The 24585-nt window shown below is 49.0% G+C and overlaps 1 protein-coding gene across 4 annotated transcripts in view; it reads left to right on the forward strand.

The window, feature by feature from the left end:
- RPH3AL (rabphilin 3A like (without C2 domains)) overlaps positions 1-23934 on the forward strand; it is a 41702-nt gene extending 17768 nt beyond the window's left edge. The window contains exons 7-10 of one of the 4 annotated variants that reach the window (XM_064166428.1): positions 6817-6991; positions 13788-13901; positions 14350-14529; positions 20515-20988. In XM_064166428.1, the coding sequence (XP_064022498.1) occupies positions 6817-6991; positions 13788-13901; positions 14350-14529; positions 20515-20519 (474 nt within the window). In that variant the 3' untranslated portion in view covers positions 20520-20988. Of the gene's footprint in view, positions 1-6816; positions 6992-8023; positions 8551-13787; positions 13902-14349; positions 14530-19836; positions 19954-20514; positions 20989-21130 lie in introns of those variants that run through there. The other 3 variants (XM_064166426.1, XM_064166427.1, XM_064166429.1) reach the window with 3 other exon arrangements.
- The last annotated feature ends 651 nt before the right edge of the window (positions 23935-24585 follow it).

The following is a 24585-nucleotide window of genomic DNA, read 5'->3' on the forward strand; positions in this document are numbered from 1 at the left end:
TGTTGCCAAGCGAGGTGATTCCCTCTACATCAGCACTTTGATCACCATCTAATTTTCTGAGCCACTGCTCAAGCTATTTGAGCATGGTATTTATGAAGCTCTCAAGTTAGTGAGAGACTGACTGGCAGTGAAATGAGAAAGTGAGGTTGTTTGGAAACCTGGGTGGGCTAAATGATGTTGGCTAGAGTTAATAAGTGTCATCTGGCTGGGACAAGAGCCTGGGACTCTAATTGTCCCCTTCAGCTTCTGAGTGAGCACGTGAGTCTTGCACCCCACCAGGATCCCAAGGCAGGTTGATGGGGTTGGACATTCACTTACACCAGCTACCAGCTGAAATGTGCAGCGTTGTTCACACATGCTGAAGCTTTCACCCCTCCATCTTCCTTCTTATTATTTGTCCCTGTAGGCTTGATCTAAGCTAGCATAAACTCAGTGGCATGTGATAGTCACCCTCTCCCTCTTGCTGCAGGGACAGAATTTGTCCTGGTTTCAGGTAGGATTAAATCATCAGCATACTTGGGTCAAAATGAAGCCCCAAGTAACAAGCTGTTGTTTACATCAGTTTTTCAGATGGAGTTGAATGTTTCATGCCCACAGGTCCCTTTGAGAACCCCAGCCTCAGCCATTCAGAAGTGTTCTTTGCTGCTTTGTGTTTCCTTGAAAACCTCCACTGGGAAGGCTGTGCTGCATAGCAATGAGGAACAAGTTGCTCTGACACGGTCTTATTTCTGTAGAGTGGATGTGATTAATGGATTCTGCCTGCTGCTTGCATCCCAACCATCCAGAAGCAAAGCAGCGTATTCAGCTGTGCCCTAGCTGCCGCGCGTGATGTGTCTGTGCAGGGTAAGGGTCTCTGAGCTGCCAGAAGGGTACTAGGATGAATACGTGGCTGGGACCTGACAGAGCTTGGATGCTCCTACTGGCAAAGAGAACATCCCTGAGGGCCAGCAGAACACCCTTGTGTTGTAAGTGCATCTCCTCTTCCTTGAATAAGATAGACCTCGCCTGCTTTAGGCTAGAACATGTCTACTGGAGATACTACTTGTCCCAGTTGTTTGCAGAGGCATCTGTTGAAAACCCCTCTTGTTCTCTCAGGATTCTGTGGATGTTTTCCTTTGTGATGTCTTTGAGGGTGGTGGAATTAAAGCAGATATGTGGATCATGTTTTATTGTTCCTGAAAGCAAGGGTAGAAGCACATTCAGTCAACCTCATATTCACATTTGAGGCCAAAAATGTCCCTTCCTTCTTATTTCCTCCATGTGCTGTGTTGCCTTTCATGGATTTGCATCTTGCATTGCCTTTTTGGAGACTGACTAGTTTTTCTGCATATGTATGAAGTCCTGTAGCAGGATCAGGGCTGCTGATCCCTGATTGCAGCAAATTTTGGCCACAGTTTTGCAGTGAGCCTGTTCAGTAACTTGGCAGGGAAGCAGTGATTCACCCATGGGAATAAGAGTGCAGAGTGGAAAGGGACCAAGTCCTCCAGCAAAACAGGCTCATTGCACTGACTGTCAGAGGAGCAGAACTGCCTGGGAGGAACTGTGGAGGGCATGTGTACAGCTGGAGTGGTTCCCAGCTGCCAGGCCTCTGGCAGAGCACGTGAGCTTAGTAACAGCTTGGGCAGCAATGCCCGTGTTGAATTAGTCTCGTGTGGCTGGAGTCTGCCTGTCACCTCCTGGCCTGAGGGGGAAATGGGACCTGCTGTGCTTTGTCAAATCCCTGCCCAGCCGTTTAACTCACTGCACAGCCCTGTTTTGACTGATACCTCCAGGTTCTGCGCAGCACCCTCCTGAATTACCACATTCTATATGTATTTTTTTCATATCCATAATTAGCGATGCTATCATGGTAATTAAAATCCTCTTGGAAGCCTTGGTGCACATTTACATTTGAATTGACACATCCAAAACTGTAGCTGTAATGAAAACAGTTTTGGCAGGGTGGGGGAAGATAGCTCCACTGGCTATGAAAGACAGTGTCAGCTCTTGGGGACCTGTTAAAGTTTTAATTTGCCCCCTCTGCTTCACTTTCCCTTTAATTTCTTCTCCCTCACTAAACAGCATTTTCATGGGTGGCTGCGTTTCCTGGTTTATCACAATAAACCATGCAGAGGAAGATTACGGTTCTGGAGGAGCAGAGTTTTCTCCTCCCCTTTTGCCCTCAGGGCTTCCCTTTCCACATATGCACTTGTACCATTTTGAACGTTATAAACCAACACAGCCCAGGGTTATTGCTGCCTGGCACGACGATTTCTTGGCAGGAGACCATCCTGATGGAGGGGAGTGCTTATTTTGGGTGACTCTGGAGTGAATCAAAGCGATGTGCACCTGTTTGCAATTCAAACGACTCGTCAATAGCCTGACATATTATTTTGAGGGGTGGTAGCAAGTGGTTAGACTCAAAATAGTGTCCTCTAGAATAGAGCTACAGGAGGAAAAAAAAAAAGAGGCCTGATTGAGAGGGGAATGATAAATCATTGGAGCCAGGCAGCCATTGCAGCTTGAGAAGCGTTGGGGTCAGAGGTGCAATAGATTTTGCTATTCCGGAAACAAAGCTCCGAACAGCAATTCCACTGCCTTTTAATTTTCTCCATCCTCAAGTGCTGAATGTGGGAGTTGACAACAGATTGCTGTAAATAATGTAATTGGAAATCTCTGTGTTATGGAAAAGCAGATGAATGCAAATAACGAAGCTGAAGAGCGTTTGCTCTTTCTTCCTGCCAGCGGTTTGCAGCGTGCCAGAGCCGCGGTGCAGAGCTGGGACAAAGTGAGCGTGGGGGCACGTGCAGCATGAGGGCAATGGCAACGATGCCCTCCCAGGGTGGTGGCATTTTCAGGTGCCTTTCTCTTTGTTAAGCATTGCAGCCCACAAGAACCTGCTCCCCTACCTTTCAGCTGCTTAGGAGGTTGAGCCAATAACTGGTGTGTCAGCATGGGAAGCTAAAGGTAGCTGTTTTCTTCTTGCCCAGGCTGCTGTGAAGGAAAGGAGCTACAAGGATCCTTTGTAAGCATCTCTATTTAGGGGACTTCTGGCTTTGGTGAAGCAAGCTCTTGGGTGGCCTGCAAGTACCATTGCAATTCCTTCTGCTGTGATCCCATCTCTTCACCAGCGAGTCCTAATGTTTTCTTTGTTTAGGAGCTTGTTTTAGCGCTTTTCTGTTCAGAAAAGGAGCAAGAGGAGGGAGGAGTAATATGCATTTCACCAGGGCCCAGTGATTCTCTGTTAGGTGCCATTTACAGGCTGCACTTGAATGTGCCAGATAAAAATAAGCATCTGCTTCTGACTGTCTCATCCTGTAGCTGTAATGATGGCTTGATGCAACTTTAATAGGAGTATTATCAGGGTTATAAAAGGCATTGAGCTCTCTGGACTTGTCATGCCCATGGCTGTTAAATTGGTTTGAAGTAATAAAAGAAGGAGTCTGTTGCTAAAGTGGCTCTTCTCCCCTGTGTCCAACCTGCCTTTGCTTTGGGGTACTCATGGTGTCAGGGGAGGCAGAAGCACAGGAGTATCAAAGAGGTCAATACTGAGTGTGGATTTTGGTTGTATTTGGCTGTGCCAGCTTGAGTGCAGTGGGCCACAGGCAGTAGCTGCTGGTGATTCATTGTGTGGCTGCTCTGTCCTCAGCCACATCCTGGACCATCATGTTCTGATCTGGGGGGATGCCGATAGAGGCCTTTACTCCCCTCTGTCAAGCACTCGGAGCAAGGGATGGTCAGCATTAGATGAAGCTGGCTTGTTGCAGGAGACTGGAAGTGGCCAGCTGTCCCTCTGGCTGATGAGATTCCAGCTCCACCTGAACTCTGCTGTGGGGGCTGGATTTCACCTTCTGTGCCAACAGGACTGGTGGGAGCAAAACTCTCTGCTTAGAAAGAGCAAACTCCTGCTAATAAACAGGACTCTTGTTGCTGAAGCGCTGCTATGGATTTATTAATTTAAAATCAAGCAAGACCTTTGCTGTCAGGCCACTGCTGCAATCAATGAGGCTGCCATCAATAGCAGTCAGCAGCATCGATCTGTTTTGATGCATGGATGCTGAAACTAACCTGTGCCCACGTGCAGGATGGAACGTGAACCACTGGCGTTTGGGATGGGGCACAGCTGCTGCCCTGGGGGGTGAGCAGAGCTGCTGAATTCAGACAGGAGAGAGCATCTCCCTCCAGCTGTTGAAGAGCTGATCTCAAAACAATTTCAGTACTGCTGTAATGAGACCAAACTCCATTAGAAGCACCAATTTGAAGTGAATATGTATGCATAGAATCAATTTTATACTGGTATTACTACATCAGAGCTGAGTATATTATATCATTAACTCTTTCTATAACTGGACTTGCCTTGGGGTAGTGAGAACCCTGGAGGTGACCAGCCTTTTCTTAGAGCAATCTTGCTGTGTCTGATTGGTTTTATGGTGTGCCTAAATTGTAGCTTGCCTGGAGATAATAGGTCTCTTCAGTGCTTCAAATTAAATTACAGATGTTGCAAGGCCTGTTCAGAGAATGACTGTAAGGAAGGGCTTCTTGTTCCTGGCAGTTTCTGTGGGGAAGTTGTGTGTGCCCCAGCTTCCCAGTGTGTGGCAGGGCACAGACAAGCTCCTCAAGCCATGCAATCCAGTGCAGTAAGCCTCTTAGCAAGATGCTGATTGGGCTGCAAACCCTGTGGGTGCAGCAGCTCCTGTTTTGCCGTGTCCTGCTTTTGCAAGTCCAGATAAGAGAGACCAGGTCTTACACAGCCTTGCATCTTTATCTGAGTTGCAGTGGACTAAGCATAGGGTAGAGATGTCTGTCCTGGATTTAGAGAATACATCCCAATCCTTGGCTCTGCAGGGGTAGCAGAGTGTGTTCCTCCAGGATCTCCATGCTGCATTGATGTGTGCTGTTGTACAAGCTCTACCCCATGCCGTGCAATCCCTGTGTGCTTGCAGAGGGGACAGAAGGAGCTGTGATCAGCTTGTGCCTTGGCTGGCTGGGTCACTGTTTTGGTTCTTTGCATGTTGGTAGAGGAGCTGATAAAATGTCCTATCTGCCAAGGCCCCCTCTGTAGAAGAACTTGCAGTCTTCTCTCATTTGGGAAATTGGCTTCCTAAGCTTCTTTGCTCAGGCCAGACTCACTGTCCTGCTGTCGTGTTGGTGTAATTGCTGGGTGCTCTCACCTCCCAGTTTCTAGATGCTGCTGTGGAGATGCACACGTGTCTCTCTTGCACTCTCACAGTACCTGATGTGTGTCCTGGGCCGCAGCAATGCTGAGGTTTCTTCTGCTGGGTGCTCTTTTAAAAAACATGCTGCCAGATTCCCCTGTGGATTCAGATTGCCTTCACGTGGCTTTCAAGACCTCAAACATAGAGATTTTAGCTCTCTGTGTTGATGGCTGTGGTCTAGGAACCAGGCAACCTGCTGAGCAATCTCCTCCCCTCAGTGAAATGGTGACAGTGGTGTTCTGCTTTTTGTGCCAGCATGAGAAGAACTTGTCATGAGTGCCAGGTGGTGTCACTGCCCTCTGCTTTGATTAAGCCTTAAATGCAAATTGCAAAGATAGTGCTCTAATTAGGGATATCTGATCTGCATTTTTACCTGTTGCTGTTGTGATGGTACCATATGCAAAATGCTTTGGGAACATGGAGTAGAAACACTGATTATCTCCTTCCCTCTGAACAGGAATATAAGGTTTCTAACCCCTTGCTTGAAATAGAAAATGATATTTTTACTATATTAACTTGGTTTTGCCCTAGCTGTCTCATTAGCTCATTATTTGACTGCTGGAAGGCACAAAAGAATTAGGATTTTAGAAGCCATTTCTCCTTGTCTGAACTGCCATGCTTTTGCCTTCCTCTGGCTCACAGCAAACTTTATATTAAATATACTAAATAGAGCTCCTTCATCATAAGCTGCATTACAACTAAACTGCAGAGCAGAGGACATCCTTACAGAAGAGGTTGTCTGATTCCTGATGCAGATTCAGGTGTTTGAGTGTCCTTCTGATTCTAGGATTCTCAGGCACACTCATTAGATGATCTGGCTTAGCCTGGTCTGCTCTGGGGGATAAATGCCAAGGTTGTGCTGTTTGGTGTGGCATGAGGCAGCACTTTTGCTCTCCTGGTTTTGCCCCTTGCACCCCACAGCTGCTGCTGCTGCTGATGTTTGGATCTCTCAGAAGCAAAGCGACCCAGGCTGAGAGACATGGCCCAAGAGGACATGTGTCAGGATTTGCTGCCCCTCCAGCCGGTGCAAAACTTGTTTTACTCTAAGCAGAGCATGTGCTTGAGGCTATTCCAATGTGTGGCACATTCCTGCTGTCTCCAGGAAGCTTTTCCTTTTGTGCATCCCCAATGGGAAAGCAGCAGATGCAGAATCTGAACTGCCTGCTGCTTAGTGCAGTGCATGAAACTTCATCCTGGTATCCTTGCAGTAAGCCTGGGAATGTGTGTTTGACCCAACTGTGTCTCGTCTTGATCTGGAGAACGTAAGAACCTCCATGGTGTGCTTGGTCACTCTCTGCTCCTCCTTCAGTCTGTGCCTGTTGCTCATTCAAATGTTGTGTTTTTTCTTATTTTTCATCTTTTATTAGTGTTGAAAGAAGGACCAAGGTAGCACTGGGCTGAAAAGGTGTGGGGAGGAATTTGAGATCTATGGTAGTTGCAGGGTGCAGGGGAACCACTGGGCTCTGAGCTGGAGGTCTTGACTCTCCATGTGTTTGAGTGGGGTCAGGGTGGTATGGAGAAATTGGTTGGGCCAGACTTGGTGGGGAGTTTTTTCACTTCTGCCTCTGCTCTCTTCCTGTAAAAATCTAGGCTTAAGGTCTTGTGTCTCTGTCTCTAACAGGTTTGGAAGAGGTCTGGTGCATGGTTCTACAAAGGGCTGCCCAAGTACATCACACCTTTGAAGAGCAGCAGCAAACCCAGTGAGCTGCCCACACAGCCTTGGCAAAGTGAGCCAGTGGTGCTGGAGCCAGAGAGCATTGGTACCAGCAGATCCTTCACTTGGGCCAGGGGAAAAGGTTGGTTGCCTTCCCCACATCCAGGAAGCAGTGGGGAGAAGGACCTGGTTTCTCCAATTGCTAGCAGGATTTAGCTAACAGGGGTGGCTCTCTTAGAAGGTGATAGTCCACAGGATGTGGTGTGTTTCTTGTGTGGGCAGTGATGGGTTTTCATGCTGTGGTGTCTTTTCAGGTTTCACTGTTACTTAACTGCACTGTGGTGGCCCAGACAAGTCTCAGTCCTCCCAGACTCCCTGTCCTTCAGTCCAGCCATGCTTTCCTTTGTTCCTTGCAAACCCTGCTGTTCTGCTAGGACTGCCAAAGGGAGGGACAAACCATGAAGCAGACACCACAAGGTGCCACTGGGCAGATAACTCAAGTTGCTTTATGCTGGGTTAGAAATGACCCCCACCAGAATCTCTCTGGGGTATTACCAAGGCTTAGAGCAAGTAGGCAGAGATACTCTTCTACAGTTGGTGGGCAGAAGTGAGCTGATGCTGTCTTTTGTTCCTGACCCAGCAGTTGAGGATGGTAAAGGGTGAAGCTCATCCCCAGGCTTTGTGGAGAAGGGACTGAGGTTTACAGCATGAAGACTCAGTTGTTCTTTAAATGTCTTGGAGAAGCTGTTGATTAACTTAACTGTGTGCAATGCTGGAGCCAGAAGATTTAGCTCTGGCAAGCCTGAAGATTTATGAGTTTCAACACTCACATCTCTGTTGCATGAGGTAGACCTTAACTGAAGCAGATCATTGTATCACATCTTGGATTGCTGCTCCATCAGATCCCCTTCACAATGCTTCCTTGAAGGGCTTTCTTCCCCACTCTCTTTCAGCTGCCCACCTTGTCCTTGCTCATATGCCCACTCCAGTGGTGTGGCTGAGGGGAAGCAGCAGCTTGGCATTGAGAAGCTGAGCAGACAGGATTGAGCACAGTGATGGGTGGATGCTGCAGAATTAAAACCACTGCCAGTATGCTTTGATTTCTCTTCATTTGTTTCTGGTGTGGCTTAGCAGAGCTGTCTGTCCTCTCTCCCCTTTTGTCATTTCCTATTAGACCCCCTCTATTGGAGAAGACCTTTTCTGTGTACCAGCAGAATGCACCCTTCCATGTCAAGATGTGCAAGGGGAAAAAAACTTATAATAAAGAGGACTCAGGAGAGTTGGACTTACAAAGCTTCTCCTCAGGCCCCAGCTAGGAAAACACTTCCAGCCCTGCTGTAACTTTTGTAATTAAAGACAAATTAGGTCAACAATAGATGGTTGTGCTTCCCTTCAGGAGATGCTTGGAAGGAGTTGTCTTAGTAAATGAGCTGATGATGATAAAGGCATTTTCTGATCATGTGATACAGGCAACATTAAAAGTCAGAGATGCTGGGCCCAGACCTGGTCTGTTAGTTCTGATTTTTACTTGAGTTAGCCTTCACCCTAAATAACGGCAAAGGAACAGGTGATGGAGAGCAAAGTAGCCTTTAGTAAGTTTTGCTGTGGATGGTGATCAGCCTTTCTCCCTGTGCTCAGATTTTTGGCTGGCTGCTGTTTCATGGGTTGGATAATAATAATTTATGGTTTTATTTTCTGGTACTTTCTTGTTGCCCTTCTGTGTGAGGCTGCCTGTCCTCTGGACAGCTTTCAATGGGCACTGTGAGCTGTAATTCATCTCTGAGCTGGAAGCTTGTACAGCTCACCCCTTCGTTTAACTCTTTTTCACCTGCCAGTGCTGGGACTTGTGCTGTTTGTCATCTGAAACCTCTGCAACGTGCAGGGCAGCCTCCTTCCCCTGCTGGGATGATGCAGCTGTGATACTGTAGGCATGAATCTTCAGCTAGGCCAGGGCTGAGCTTCACAAGGCTGTGGCTGACAGCAGCCAGTCTTACCTCTGCCTGGCTGATGCCTTTTGTCAGCTCACACCTCATGCACTCTCATCTGAATGCGTCCTTGGGCTCGGAGCGAAGCCTTGTTGCTTGTTTGGCAGGATGTTCTCAGGAACAGGCTCTGGCATTTAATGTGCCTGAGCTTAATAGGCTGTTCTTGGGGCTTATCTTGGCCAGCCATGTCTAACCCCTCCACTCACTTCCCAAGGTGCTGAAGGAGCCAATGTTGAGCTATTAAGGGATTCAAGCCAGGTAGGAGCACTATAGGTGTAGCCATGTCCCAGCTTCTGAAGAGCCTAGGGGAGAGGAACTATGGTTGTCTCTTCGACATTCTCTATGCCATGAGCTGCCTTTCATCAGGCATGAGCCAAACCTCAACTGTCCCTTTTCCTCCTCAAAAGGAAGGGATCAGAGCCAGGCCCTGAGTGCCAGCTGCTCCAGCTGTAGGAGGGTGGGAGGGCAGCAGGAGTGAGGGAACACAGGGATGTGCTTTTTGCAAGAAAAGCCAAAGCCACCAGGAAGAAGTTTTATGGGTTTACACACCCATTATTTCTCTCGTGCTCACTGACATTGGGATTTGCCATTGCCTTTAGTTTTTCTGTAATAAACAAGCAGTTGCCATGGGAACTCTGCTATTAGTTAAGGCACAAATGTATTGTCATGGGGAGAATAGCAGGAATATTTCTCGTGCTGGTGAACAGCTCTGCTCCATGTGGTGGAATGTGGGTGGGTTTCTGCACCCGGTCAGATGGGATGGGGCAGGCACAGGGTGGGGAGCACTAAGCAGCAGGGCTTTCCTTCTTCCCAACTCTGAGTCCTGCAGAAAGAAATGTGAAGCATCTGGGTAGAAAGCAGAAATGTGATCCCTGAGCTGTTGCACTGTTTGGCACAAGGGCTGCCTGCTCGGTCTTTGGTGGTTTCTCCCTTGCAGTGTGCTCCGGTCCTGTTGCCAAGCAATGCGCAGTCGGAGCAGAGAGGAGCGGCTGGGCAGGGCAATGCAGCAGCTTAGTCCAGCATCTGTGTGCTGGAGGCCAAGTCCCTGAGTGATGGAGCAGAGAGGAGCATGCTGGAGCACATCAGGTGTTTTGCAGGCCATGAATGGGACTGTCCAACTTCTCTACAAGTTTGGGCTGTGCTGCTTCTGGGAAGAACAGTTGGGTCACCTTCCCCTGCTTGGAGATGTCCTCACAATTGTAAGCAATGCTGGGTATGGGCTTGTCTAGGAGCTGCACTTGGTATGACGCTTGGGTCGTGATAAAACTTCATCTCTGACCCTCCCACCTGCAGGGAATGGGAGCTGTCAGCATCTCCACTGCCCAGAGGCATGTTTGCAAGGGATGATCTGGGTGCTGCAGGGCAGTTGGGTGCTCAAGGGCTTGTGCTCAGCCTGCTCATCCAGCACAGCTGAGCTGTGCTGGGCATGTGTGGCTGGTGGGAGCTGTGGGGTGCCCCTGAGTGCCCATGTGTTTGTTCTGTGGCTTTGGAAGCTGCAAGAAGTGCCAAGCTTTGAGTGCACAGAGAGACTGAGCTCTGCCCTGCAACAGGCAGCAGGAGGGAGTGTGGTTGGCTCTTGCCATGGCAGCTGTGCTCATGCCAAGTGCACACAGTGAATGTTAAAGCTCAGTCCCAGCCAAGTGCTCCTTTCCTCTTGGCCTCAGCACATCCTTTGCTGCTGGGGTTAAGTGCAGCCTGGTCACTCTCCACTGTTCTCTGTGGCTCTCTGTGCCAGCTTGAAGACTGAACCACATGTTGGAAGGATCAAGGGCTCAGGCTGCAGCCACGGGGGAGTTCAGGCCCTGGATGAGTGACCCATTCCCTGTGAGAATTATGCTTTTGCTTTGAGTTTTATCTCAATGTGTTTTTTAAATGAGCCTTTTCTTTCAGTCAGCTGGAACAGAGAGGGATAAATCTGTTATGTTAGCTGAAAGTACAGCTGCCCGACGACTCTTATTGATATATCAGCAACTGCTGGAACACCAGATTTATGACTTCTGGGATCTGGGAAGTGCCAGCCGAAGGTCTGGGAGCTTAGGGAGAAAAATTACCTTAAAGGGAAACATTGATGCCGTGAGTAAAATACGCTGTTGCTGGCAGCAGAGGAAATGGGAGCAGACAGGGCTGCTCCCGTGGTGCGAATGCCTTTGTGTCATTAATATTTTCCTCCTCTTGTACTGGTGCTCTCTGCGCTGCTGAAAGGCAGAAGGGAAAGCAGCTAAAGTCATCTCCACTGATTCACCTTCTCCATATGAATCCTCACTTCCAGCATTTGTAATGGGTTCATGGAGGAAGGAGCTGTTCCAAAGCAATGATGGATTTTATGAATCCAGTATGGCCAAGTGGGGCAGGAGTGCATTTTCTGAAGGCATTGGGCAGTGGGATGGTCACAGTAATTCACAGCTGAGATTTGGATTTTATAGCCAAAAAATCCATACTGCTGTGTATGGATCGTTATTAACAGTGTTTATGTGCAGTCCCAAACTTCTCCCAGGGAGCTCTGTGAAGTGGTGAAGCTGCCTTTAAGACAGCAAAAGCCAAACCCGAAGCTGTTCTTTGAAGACTCATAGCCAGAAGTGCAGCCCCTTGCTTGTAACAGGGCTTCACTCTGGGAAGCTCCACAGCCCCTTTCTCCTGCAGGTGAGAGCTCCCATTTTTAATGGCGCGAGGAGGGGAAGGCTGCGGGCGCAGGAGGAGCTGGTGCCCAGGGAAGGCTGCGGGCAGAGGAGGAGCTGGTGCCCGGGGAAGGCTGCGGGCGCAGGAGGAGCTGGTGCCCGGGGAAGGCTGCGGGCGCAGGAGGAGCTGGTGCCCGGGGAAGGCTGCGGGCGCAGGAGGAGCTGGTGCCCGGGGAAGGCTGCAGGTGCAGGAGGAGCTGGTGCCCGGGGAAGGCTGCGGGCGCAGGGGGAGCTGGTGCCCAGGGAAGGCTGCGGGCAGAGGAGGAGCTGGTGCCCAGGGAAGGCTGCAGGTGCAGGAGGAGCTGGTGCCCGGGGAAGGCTGCGGGCGCAGGAGGAGCTGGTGCCCGGGGAAGGCTGCGGGCGCAGGAGGAGCTGGTGCCCGGGGAAGGCTGTGCGGGCAGCTAGGAGGAGGCCTGGCAGCCTGCCCCTGGCACAGCACTTGCCAGCAGCAGGGTGTGCGTGGGGAGCTGCTTTCCAGGGCAACTTCAATAACGCTTTGCAATAACAGTGGCAGCCAGCTTTAATATCCTCAGAGATGTTAACTCCAGAAAAGCACTGTTTGAGGTATTAATATTTTTTTCTATTTTAATAAAATATTTGCTGTAGTGCAGCTTGCTGCCTGAACACAGGAGTGTCTGCAGGCTGCCTTGGCAGGAGTGCTTGACAGCCTGTGCAAGGGGAGGAATAGTTGTCCTCCTGTCCTGGGCAGCGGTAGATGGTTTGTAGCTCTGCTAAGTGTGTGCAGTGAGTTTTAGGGGTGGTACAGAGGTAACAGTAAGCTCACTTTGCTCTCTCACAGCTGTCATCTTGTACCACTGCAGCCGTGTCCCTCCTGAGCTCAGCAGCACCGTGAGGTTGGACACTGAGTAATGCAGTGTGGAGGCAAAGTGGTTTGTTCGGTAGCACAGGGAACTCATTTCTCTCAGAAATGTAAGCTTACAGATACAAAGCAATAGTTGGGGCTTCCTTATTCTACAGCAGAGGCTGTGGGTTGCAGCATTGCCTGTTCTGTATCCCAAGTACTATGCTTTCTACCAGGAATTGTGACCCACTGTTTGAAATGGCTTCTGGGCTGCCAGGACAACTAGTACCTGCTGTGGTCAGACAGACCAATGCTGCGGCTGCAGTCCTCCAAACAAGAAGATAGTTGCTTTCCTGTTCCCTTCCTCCTCAGTCCTTTTCTTTCTGTTCTGAGCTCAGGCCATTACAAAAGCCCTGGAGATGGAAAAACACCGTTCTCATTTTACCCAGAGCAGCTGGCAGTCGAGTTATCTTTTAGACCAACACACGCAGCAGAGGTGCTTGCATAATTGCATGGAAAAGTGGAAACAACCTGCCAATTTGGGAAGTTGTGTCTGGCAAAACGAAGCTCCTTCAGCTCTTGTGGAAACTATGGAGGGTGGAAAGCAGCAGGATTAGGCCAGGATTCAGGGGAGGAAAAAAAAAAGAAGAAAGAGCAGTGACCTTGAAATGAGGGAAACAGTCTCCTTGAGGAAGAGGAGCAACCCTTGCCTTTGAAGCCTTGGGGGCAGAGTTGTGGGCAGAGTGCTGATAGGGCTGAGTGTAGAATGGATGATAAGCTGAAGGTGGCTGCTTCTTCATTTAGTTGCTGCAGGGGGGGTTTATTTGATGTGCTCAGGATTTATCTGCTGTTTTCCTCATTGATCCAGAGACTCCACAGGGCATCTGCTGCACTTGAAAGGCAGCTTAGAGGAAGCCAGACCCTCTCCTCACTTTACTCTGGCATGGATACTTTTACATTGCAGCCAGGACCCCTTCACATGCAGCTTGTACCCAACCCTTAGTATGTCACTTCCCCATGGGACATGGCAGACATGGGGAGGAGCAGGGTCAGTGTGCTGGCATGGGGTCAGCAGAGCTCAGCTCCTGGACCAGCCACCCTGCAGGGCTCTTGCTTTGGCAGCAGAGAGTTGGGGCCAGCAAGGCTTGGTACAGGAGCAGTGTGGTGTGGTCCCAGTCAGATTTAGGAGAGAAGCACTGGTGGTGTGCACATCTGCTTCAGATGCTGGCACCACTGCAGTGTGTGCAGCAGAGTTATAAATAATCTGTAAAGACTAAAATCATATTTTTGAGAGGAAGAGTGAACAGCTGTGGGGGAACTGCAGGTAGGGCTCCTTTTGGAGAGGGAGAAACGTGATCAGCAAGTCAGCATTTGTTCATGTTTTATTTGGATCCATCTGGCACTCTCCTTGGCAAGTGTTATGAACATTGTGAATAACTGTCTCTCTCCTCTCCTCCCCCCTGATCTTTTCTGCAGTGGTTTCTACTGACAGTGAGAGCGACTCGGAGTTGAGTTCCTCCAGTCTGGATGACAAATCCTTACCTGTGGGGTCAAAAGGCTCACGAAGCACAAAGCATCGAGCAGGGCTGGGTGAGGAGCTGCTCTTCCTTGTGGCTGGAGGTTGGGAAGTTTAAAGTGTTTGAGTATTTGACTCTTGATACTGTGCAGTTTGGCTCAGCTTCATGCCTACCCTATGCTGGTGCAGCCCACTGGCTGTGGCTGTGCTGAGGAGCATCTCATCGTTTCTCACTGGGGTAGTATCAGTGGGTCAAAGAGGTGATCTGTTGTTCCATTGCCTACAGTGTTTCAGGGTCTGCCCTTGCAGCTGGGAGCTGCTTCTGGCCAGCTCCTTGCTCCTGGCTATATGGCACTGGCATCATTGGTGCTGTTTTAGTAGCAGAGAAGGGAAACCAGATTTTGATCCTGCTCTTCAGGCTGCCTGTGTGGGCGTGGGGAGGTTGCTTCTCTTAGGACCTAGCCCAGCATCTGCACTCACATCTTCCACCTACAGCAGCATCTCCATGTTGTGTCCCTGCAGCACCCATTGGGGAACCCAGCCAGGCCATGGGCAGGACACTGGGGAGCACCCATTCCCCTACCCTCTCGGGGAGCCACAGCAGCCTGGGCAGTGAGCAGGGTGCTGCCCTCAGTGCCACGGAGAGCTGCCAGAGCGACCAGCCGGCTGATGGGCGTGACAGCGATGGCAGCAGAGTCCTTGGTAAGCTGAACCTCCTCTCTGGGCAGGTCTCTGCTTTTGGGGCTGGTATGTTTCAAAGCACGTTTTTCTCGGAGACACACCTGGCAAAGCTATGGCCTTGGATCCCCTTTCCCTGCTGCTTTTCTTATGGCAGATGCTGTCACAGCATTACAGCTCACTCCTTCCCTTTTCTGCAACATGAGTAATCGTTTGGGATGGGAGCTGCCTACACCCACCTCTGAGAGCAGCCGTAGACAGGGTCCGTTCCCCTGCAAAGGCCTGGAGCTGCTGTCTGCCCTGCAGAGGCAGCAGGGCAGATTGAGCTTTTGCTAAGGCAAAGCAGAACACCAGCAGCTTTATGAGACCAAACGATTTTTTCCCCTGAATATTAGATGGCTCTCAAAGCCAAGCATGGCCCTTCCCAGAACTGTGCAGTGTGAAAAGCTGACACTTTTCCCCCCTCCAACAGCCTTGGAGCAATTAAGTGACTGAGAGAGCAGAGGCTGCTATCTCATCTGATCTGGAGCAGCTGGAGGAGATGCAAATGTGTTCTCTCTGCGCTTCCTGCTAATCTATTCAGTAACCCCCAAGTTATCATTTAGCGCCGCTCCCTCCAGAGCGCTCCTGCTGCCCTGTGACCCGCCCCTCCTTTTGCTCCTGAGCCTCTTCTGTGCACCTTGAGGTGTAAATTGGATTAGGGAAAGCAGATTTATCCTTTAGTGCAACATGGAGTGAGAGTTCCCCTCCCCACGCTTCCTGCTAGAAATAGCCAGCATCAAGTTGTTTTCCTGCTCTTCCTGCCCTCCCCAGGCTTCAGGGATTTGCAGTTTTCCTTCATTTTTTAGGTTTTGCACAGCAAAGCAGATGAGTTCTGTCTGTCCTCTCTCTGGATTATCCTGCTGCCCTGGACTGGGTGGTTTATTTTAAGCCCCTGTTGGCTGTGGTTGTTGGTGACAGCTGGTTCCTGCTGTGGTGGAGTAGCAGGTTGTCCTGTGGGATTGAAGTAGAAGGTGTTGGGTAGCAGGTGTGACCCTTTGGGTACTTTTTCAGCTGGTGCTACACAGCCGTGCTGAGGTCTGGATGGATACTCACCTGGATTGTGTGCTTGTACAGTGATTAGCACTTTGGAGGTTTCCTGCCAGCTGTTTGAACTAACTGCTGCAAGGCCGTGACAGTGCAAACAATTTCTTGGAGGCAAAAAGTGCCTTTTTCCTACTAAAATCCTCGTATGCAAAGCTTGGCACAAGGGGGTCAGTGCTTTCCACTGGGAACTCTCTTTGCTAAGTGAGGGAGAGCTAAAAATGACAGGCATCATGAACATAAAAAATGAGCAATCTCCTGAGCCCAGTTAAAATGGTCCCTGAGATGTAGGGAGGATGGTGCTAAGGAAAAGGTTAAGCTAGGTTGGCTGCCTAGAGAGTATCTGTAACATTCTTTATTGTAGCTGGGGTCATTTATTTCCCAGTCTGCCTGCAGAAGAGGCTGCTTTTTTCCACCGAGGTGCTTGCAGCAGAGAGTGCCTTGGTAGAAGAGTCCTGTGCCTCCCAGAGCCTGGAAAGGGAGGCACAGAGAGGCAGAAGTATTCCTGCTCAAATGTGCGGGGATGGGAATGAAGCCAGAGGTGACTGCAGTTGGCACGGGCTTGAGAAGTGAAGAAGGGTCACTTCAGAGAGCCAAACATCTTCCTGGGCTGAAGAGCTGCTATGGACATACAGGGAGTTAGGTGGCAACTACAGCTACGGCCCTATGACTGCCAGAGGTGACAGGATGGGCTACATAGTGGCTGGCTGGCTCTGAGCTTGTCCTGGCACTATGCCTTGGCACAGCATGAGTGCTGGCAGCGTTAGAGGTTCTACCTAAGGTGTCTGCAAGGAGGTGAAGCTGATATCTGAGCATGTTGTGGGAGGCACATGCTGTGCCTGTGTTGTGTTTGCCATGGCTGTGTGCTCTGTTCCACAGCACAGGTCACCTGCAGCACTTCAGGGTGGGGAGGAGAGAGGGAATGCAGAATAGGGGTTATTTTCCCTCTTGTATGTTCAGGATGTGGTGTTGCCTCTGTACAGCGAGGGAGCCCCAGGGCTAAGCATGGTCAGTGCTGGTTCACTCTGAGAGCACTTCACGTTGCCAGCCAGAGAGATGCTGCCAGTGTGTGCTCTGTGCAGTGAGCTCTGTGCAGCCACGATCCATTGCACATGAATTTAGAGATCAGCATTGTGCAGCGATACCTCTTGTGTGGCCTCTTCTCTGCAGCAGGTGGTTTGAGATCAGGCATCCAGGAGGCTGCAATGCTGCATGCCCTGTGCTTTGCCAGCAGAGGAATAGAGGAACAAAATCAGAACTGCAGGCCCCTAGGAAGTGTCTTGCTCTTCAGAGGGGTTCGTGTGCTCTGGAGGTTTGGGGTGTGCAAATGCTTGGGGAGGCTCGGGGCAGGTGGCAGTGCCTCTCCCAATCCTTAGATCAGAGCTTTGTCTCTCTGCAAAGGGCTTTTCATAATGGGTCCCTATTTGCTGAAAAGCAGATGCTGCCTTTGCTCTTCATCTCTGCAGAGTGTTGGAGATGCTGGGCAAAACTCTTTTCCCTGCCTGTGGGACAGTCCCTGTGCTCTGCTCTGATCCAAAAGCAGAACAAGGGGCAAAGATCCTTTCTCATTTAAATTGCTGATTCCCTGCTGGAGAATGGGGAAATTAAAGGGAGATTTTGCTCTACCTTTTCTGAAAGCCTTGCAACTTTTTAACACTGTTGGGAGCAAATTTTGCTTCATATTAACACCTCAGGTGTTGTTCTACCGGTGACTTTCTTTTCACTTCTTTTTCTCACCTCTGCTCTAAATCCAGTCTCAAGTGCGACTTTGTAGAACACTGGCATCCTGAAATCTCAGGCTGCAGCCAGAGCTGGGAGTGGTACTGCAAAGGCAGCTGTGCTTTCGTAGTCTTTAGCTGTTTAAGTCTCAAGCATGGTCATGCAGCAGAGGGAAAACAAGAGCTATTAAGGAGAGTTTGTAGATTTCTAGTGTGCTGCTCCGGCTGGGGTTTGGTGAGGCAGATAATGAAGCCTGGGGTTTGTCATAAAGTGACTCATTGTCAGAGCTGCTCTGGGATTTAGGCAACCTCAGCCCATGAGCCAAAGTTGCAGGGGAGAGTGGAGAGTTGAGAGGCTGCCAATTTCTTTTTCTTTCTTTTTTTTCACCCCCTGCTTTCAAACCCTTTCAAAAATCATCATTTTCCGAGGGTCTGGTGTTTCTTCTTCTTCTGATAGCTGTAAAGGGGAAGGTCGAGTGTGGGTTGTTTTTTTTTTAATATGGAGAATGTTTTATCTTAAAGCCAATGAAATTTGCACACAGGAAAGAAGAAAGAAGAATGATCTTTTTTCCCCTTGCTTGCCCCCAGCTAGGGAGGTGACTCACCTTGTTCTGGCTGTACAGCTGATATGTTAAGAGGAGCCTTGGTTTAAAAAGAGCAGAATCCTCACAACCGTTAAAAGTGACATTTTTGATAAGGAAAGGGAGTATCAAACAGAATTAAACAAAGAAATCATCAATATCTTACAGCGGTTTCCTTGAGCCCATGCAGAGCTTTTAATGGAGATAACATCTTTCAGCTTGGACCTGGCTGCTGTAGGGGGTAGATTAAGAGCAAAAGGCATCTTACCTCAGATCGGTAGCAAGTTCTATTTTGGTGGGAATCAGTTAATGGGGTCCTCAGAGTCTCCCAAAGACCTTGTCTCAGGAACAGGTCAATCCTGTTTGATATCCTGTGGGTCACCTGAGCAGCTTGCTGATAGGAAATGTTGAATGAGCTTGGTGTGGGATGTGGGGCTGGAGAAGGCTCTTATTTGTCCTTCAAAGAGGAAGACTGGGAAAGCTGCCACAAGATAGCTAAGGAATGAGCAGCATACATCTGAGTGCAAATCACTGTCTCCCCACCTCTGCTTGTTTGCCAATGTCTAAATTATTAATACTTAAAGAGCAGTGCAGCAGCTGGCAGTTAAACAGTCACATTAAACAGTGCTCTTGCTGAGTCTGGGAGCTGAGACAGTGATGGTAGCGCCTGATGGGGTCTAAGAAATGTTGTGGCTTGCAATCACAAGCACCTATTGTGAGACCAGCAGGAAGGACCTCCAGAGGTCAGTAGGGCCAGCCCGGGCCCTTCTCCCAGGATGCTGAAGCTGGAGCTTCTGGATAACTCCTTCATCTTCTTGCTTTGCAGCTGTCATGCTAGGAGAGGCTGAGCAGAGCTGAGAAAAGGGCCTAGAGCTGAGGGAGATGGGCAAGAAATGCTGCTTCCAGCTTTCTTAATTTGGGGAGATTTATGCCATGTCTTTCAGGAACTGTCTGGATTTAGAAGTGAGGTGGTGTCACTCTCTCTGTGGCTCAGTGCCTCCCTGGCTGGGGCAGGCATGAACCTTTGCTCATAAATATGCAAGCTGTTAATACATGAGACAGGCAGAGCCATTCTGCATTATTTTCATGGCAGGAAATTCTCAGGGTATCTTTGAAGTTAAAGCATTAACTTCTCATTTTTCTTCTCTTCTATTTCTCTGATGTCTGTTCTGCTCCCTCAGGGACAATGAGGAGGTAACATTTTGCTTCAGTGGGTCTAACTTCTCCATTCCATGTAGAGAAAAAATTGTCCTAACAGTAATTAGGCTCTGAATGGGATAGTAATTTTCTTAATGACTTTCTTCATGGCAGTCTTTGGGGAGGTGACTTTTGTTTTCTTGTGTTTGGTGAAAAAGTTGCTTGACTGCTTTTAGACACCTCTTCTCATCCGTGTGAGCTACAGCCAGACAGCACAGGCTTCCAAGGCTGGCTTTGCAGCAGGGTGGAATAGATGGGTAACCACACAGGGGAGCTGTGTTTGCAACCCCTGCACTGAGGACACAGGGTAGGAAGGAAGAGGGAGGTGAGATGTAGAGGGGAGACCTTCACACCCAACCCCTCCCCGCCTCTGCTTCCTGCACTGGCTGCCTTACCAATCTTTGTGCACTGCTGTGTGCCCCCCTTTGTGTCAAAGCTTGCTGCCACTGCCACGAGATTGAGTTTTCCTGCTGCCGAGGAGGGTGAGTTGTCCCTCTTCCACAAAGTGAAAAAATTGACTTGTGCCTTCATGGCTGAGAAGCTTTGAGCTGTCTCTGTCTCCCTGTATTGGTGCTGCAGAGCACCGAGTGGTCCTGCTGTATTTATAAATAAAACATGGCTTCGAGTAGTGACAGCATTTGGAAAGGATTCAAGCTCTGCGTTCCAGACACGCAGGGTTTGTAAACACGAACCTCAGGAGAAGCATCTGCCCCTTCCCATGATTTAAGGAATTAAAGTATTTTCATCCTCAGGTGGCAGAACCAAAACGTTTTCAGCTCTTTTAAGTCTCCCTTGAAGTGAAGTGACTAAAGCCACAAGTACCTGAAGAACAAACGACTTCCACTAGTTCTGTGATTCTTGATGGAGTTTTAAAGTGAGGATTTTTTTACTTTCCTTGAAAATGGAGGAGTGACAAAGACTTATGCTCCTGTCTCTTGCATTCAATACATCTGGAAACAAGTCTGCTGCTGAAGATGAAACTCCTATTTTTGTGCCTTTCTTACAGATTGCAGAGGTCTGTGCTGTGGTCTTTGATCAAACAGCCTGTCTGGCCTCCTGCCCCTCACGTCCTTAGACTTATTCTCTGCCCTTTGAAATCCGTTTAGTCCTTGCGCTTCCAACCCTCTATTTGGCGTTTTGCACTGAGGGCAATGGTTGGTATCATTCTAAACAAAGCATAAAGGAAAGAGCATAGGAAGGCAATAATATAGAAGTTAAAAGTCTGGATTTTGGAGTCTTTGTAAACACACTGAGAGGTTTTATGGATTGGAAGGTTATCTTTCAGCTGGGATGTCAGCCAGTAGCTGGTGGGAGGAATTTGCAGGGCTCCCTGTGCCTTGGAACATTTCACATGGGCTTGGTGGCTGGAAATATGCCCTGTCTTTTCTCCAGGAGCCAACATAATTTGTATCTTCTTCCCTCTGGAAAAGTTTAGTGTTGACCCACTGCTGCCTTGGAGTGCTCCATGCTGCCAGCCTCACATCTTGCCCCATGAACTGGCACCCAGCAGACCCTGACTTTCGCTGGAGATTGCTGAAGTGATTAGCTCAGGTTTGTTCAGCTGACAGGCACCAGAGAGCCTTCTGCAGCAGAGTGCTGCTGTCCTGCACCCATCCTCAGCCATGGGCAAGGACTACAGTCTGCTCCTGACTGTGGTCTAAGCACCCAGAGGGCAGGAGGATCACGTGGAGGACATGCTCTGAGACATATGGGTGCTGTCACCTAGTTGGGAAACCTTTGATTGCTGAGGCTTGACGTTCTGTCTGACTTGGCTCTTGGATGGAAGCATGTACCAGAGGAGCAGCAATAGCAGTACAACTCCTCCTTTGTCCTTCTTTCCCCATTTCTTTCCCCTGTCTTTAATAAAGTTTAATGGGCCTTGACTGCTGACAGAGTGTGGAGTAATGGTGCATAGGCATTCTCTTCATTATTTTTAGGAAGCTTTTAAAACAGCACTGAGGATGCAAAAGCGACATAAAATAACTCTGCCAGTTTCTCCCCTCCAATGCTTTCCAAACAAAACTTCTGTCTTTGTGTATTTTGAAGGCAAACGGCGCATCCACAGCAGACCACGGTGCTGACAGAGGTGAAGATGGAGCTGCTTTGCCTGCATCCAACTCTCACCCCGTGCCCACTCCTGCAGACCTCACTCTGGATGACAACTGCTGCCTGTGGTGACTTTATGATGACAGGTTTTGCACAGGTGTTAGCAGCACAGTGGCACCTGGGAAAGCACCTACCTGTCGTCCTCTCTGCCTCACTGATCTGGTTTATGGTTTGGTCTGGCTTCCCCTTCTGCTGACTGACCTGCTCTTTGGGGTGCTGTTCAGAGAGGGTTGCTGTGCTCTATGGTGCTGCTGTGGGGTCCAGACCCGTATTTGCTTGGAAATGGCACAAAAAGTGCTTGCTGGAGCTACAGGAATGTGTGCTGCCTTTGCTGGTCCTGGCCTTGCAGTCTTTGGGAGAAAGGAAAATTCAGTCCTGTGTCCCTGAATAGAATGACTGAGGAGGACTGAATAGGTCCCTGAGGATACTGCGTTCTTTCACTGCTTCTCAGCTCAAGGGTGAATTTCCCTCTGTGAATCCCAAGGGTGAGAACAGGACTCCAGTTTGCTCTTGACTCCCATGGACCCAGGCTGTCTCTTGTGTGTTTCTGGTTTGACTTGGTATGAATTTGGTGGGAGCATCCTGGTGAAGTTGTGCTCCTGAGGTCTCTCTCATTGGCAGGACTGGCTGCTCAGGGAGACTGCAGTTAGTGAGAAAATATTCAAAGAAGTTTCTTATCAGTTCTTAGGTCTTCTGGCTATGCACTGACCTGCATGTCCTGTGGTGAGGGTGATGCTTTGGCAGTGGGATAATGGGCACCCTTTGAGTGATGCCCACCACCTCATGGCTCAGCTGGCTGCCTTTGTGCACCCCAGCTGGATAAAAACTTTCAGATGATGTGATCCTGTCTAGCTCTGCAGATTCTCCTCCCACATGCACACCATGTCATCTTCTGCATGAGCAGGGGCCTTTGTTTTACCTTTTTCCTGTGAGTCTGACTGGCTGTGATGATGTCATCACGAGTCAGGCTGTAGAAAGCTGCATGTCCTAGATCTACTTATTCTTCAGAATGGACAATTCCCCTCCAAGGCCTGACATAAGAAAAATCAAATTACCTGACATCTCTAGAGCCATTAAATCTTTGAAGGCCTGAACAAAACAAACACCAGGCGAGTAGGAGTCTGTGGATTTTATTAAATGCTTTGGATCTGACCTGTCTTTTGCTGAAGAAACAAATGGTGCCAAAAAGTTCCTTCTGAATTCAAGGATTTCGAGGCAATTTGTGCCTGTTAATGTCAGCCTTTTCCCTTGGTTATTACTCTTCTGTTCTCCTTTGCTGCTGGGCACTTTGTGTTCATGTAGTATATGCTCTTACAAATGGCTGCAGTATGAAGATAAATGAGACTGGGTGCTGGAACACTCGAACAGGAGATCGGAAATCAATCCTTAACTTTCTTTCTAAATGGACATGGCCCAACAGAGGACCATTCCCTTGCTGCCTCTCTGGCTAATGTGCTGTGGCAGGTTGCTGGGAAAACCCTTCCAGCTCTTCTTCTGCGATTCGTTTCTGCTCCTTTGAAAATGAAAACAAAACCTCTGGATGATGTGGGCACAGACAGAAATTACTCAATGTATGCCTCACAACGTCAGCCCTGAAGAGAGCGAGGGATGAGGCTCTCCACAGAGGGATGCTGTGTCATGCTCTGTGTTGTTGAAACCTGGCCACCGAGGCTTGACCAGAGAAAGGGGTAATGCCTGAATTATTAGCTGTCTCTGGAAAGGTAAACCCAGAACTCAGCTCTTGCTGAAGTGGCAGCGTGGTTTCAGAGCTGAGGTCATGCTCTTTCTTCTGAGAACTGTAGGGTCTTCAATTTCAGAAGTGTTTTGCCACTAAAAAACTCCTGTCTTGCCTTGGAGCTTTTGACAGTCCTACTGAGGCTGTCTTGCTCATGCTGTCATTACTGCAGTGCCTCAGCCAGCCTGGCCTGCCAGCATAAGTTAATTCTGGAGGAGAAGGAGAAGGAAAAAGACACTTAAAAATCGACTCAATTTTCTTTAAACATGTTACTTTCTCATCCAAAAACTCTGCACTGTGAGTTGGAGAGACTTGAAAATTGAACATGTCATTTCTAACTCTTCTTGCATTTCCTGTGCTTCATTCCTGGGTAGTACAGGCAGGTCAGTCACATTTTCACTCCCACTTCCCACAGCCATTTACTGCACTGTGGGTTGCCAGGTCTGCACAGGAGCCTGGTGACCCTTGCTGGCCTGCTGTGCTGCTTTGATTTTTAACTGAGACTAGGGTTTTTTTAAATGCTTAGATAAATTTGGAACTGCTTTTTGAACCAGTGACACTGGAAAACTTTCTTTCTTCTTTATCTTACCTCCATGGAGTAATTCCACCTGAGTTTGAACCAGAACTGTTCAGTCATCTATGGAAAGACTCCTTTTGGGTTGAGGGATGGATCTAGCCCAGGAGAACCCGAACGTGATGTAGCCACATTTGGATGTGATAGAGAGACTTTTGCAGCTCTGTGCTCATATTTTCTGTTAGAGGCCACTTTTGCTTTCTTTGTCTCTCTCTTGGTTGTGTTTTGTAGCTTTTGTTGGAATATTGTCCCAAACCTGTAGCGGTTGACTGCCTTTTGTGTTGGCTCAAGATGGGCCAAAAGGACTCAGTGAGTTGTGTTCAGTCTGCTCTGGTTGTTTGTGTTCTATTATTTTGTTGTTCTTGTCTCCATCCCTTACAACTCTTCTGTAGTGTTTTACCTACTGGAAACAATAAAGCTTTGGCTCAGTAACAACTGCTTGCTGTTTCTGAAACAGTAAAAAGGGTTTTTTCCATTCCCAGGTTGCAGATGCTCTCCAAATCCTTGAGCTGGCTCCAGCAAGGAAAGAAAATAATCCAGCCAGTGGAATGGTGATTCACATGGCTGGGGCAGGATTGAATTCTGCACTTGACAGTCATCTTTTGTCTTGCCCTCTTTGGTACCCTGTGGTGGTGATGGCAGGGGCACAGGTCTGCTCCTCAGCCCCTCTGTGGAAGGTTTTCCATGTTGTAACCACTAAGCAGCAGTGGTTGATGTTCTGCACCTCATGCCTCACCCCAGTTGGGCGGTCAGGGTCCATTTGCCTTTGCCTACAGAGCAGCGGCTCCGTATTGTTCACTGAGCTCAAGCAGCCCTGCCTGCGCCTTGCTGCCTTCCACTCAGCATTCAGCTTCAAGGTTTCAGATGGCTTTTTAATCTGTTGTTGCATTTCCCGTGCTGAAAGCACCTCGATAATTGCTGTTGGGATTGTTTTGCTGGGGAGGTGCCATTAGTCCAAGGATGGAGCGTGTCAAGGACTAAGCACCTCTTATGTTGTTCTTTCCCCACTCTGCTTGCCATGACAACAACCAGTACATGGGAAGGTCTACTGTCGGATCTCTCTGAGTCAGAAAGAGGGGCCATCAG

This window comes from Pogoniulus pusillus, chromosome 27, assembly GCF_015220805.1.
Source record: "Pogoniulus pusillus isolate bPogPus1 chromosome 27, bPogPus1.pri, whole genome shotgun sequence".
Classification (NCBI taxonomy): Eukaryota; Metazoa; Chordata; class Aves; order Piciformes; family Lybiidae; genus Pogoniulus; species Pogoniulus pusillus.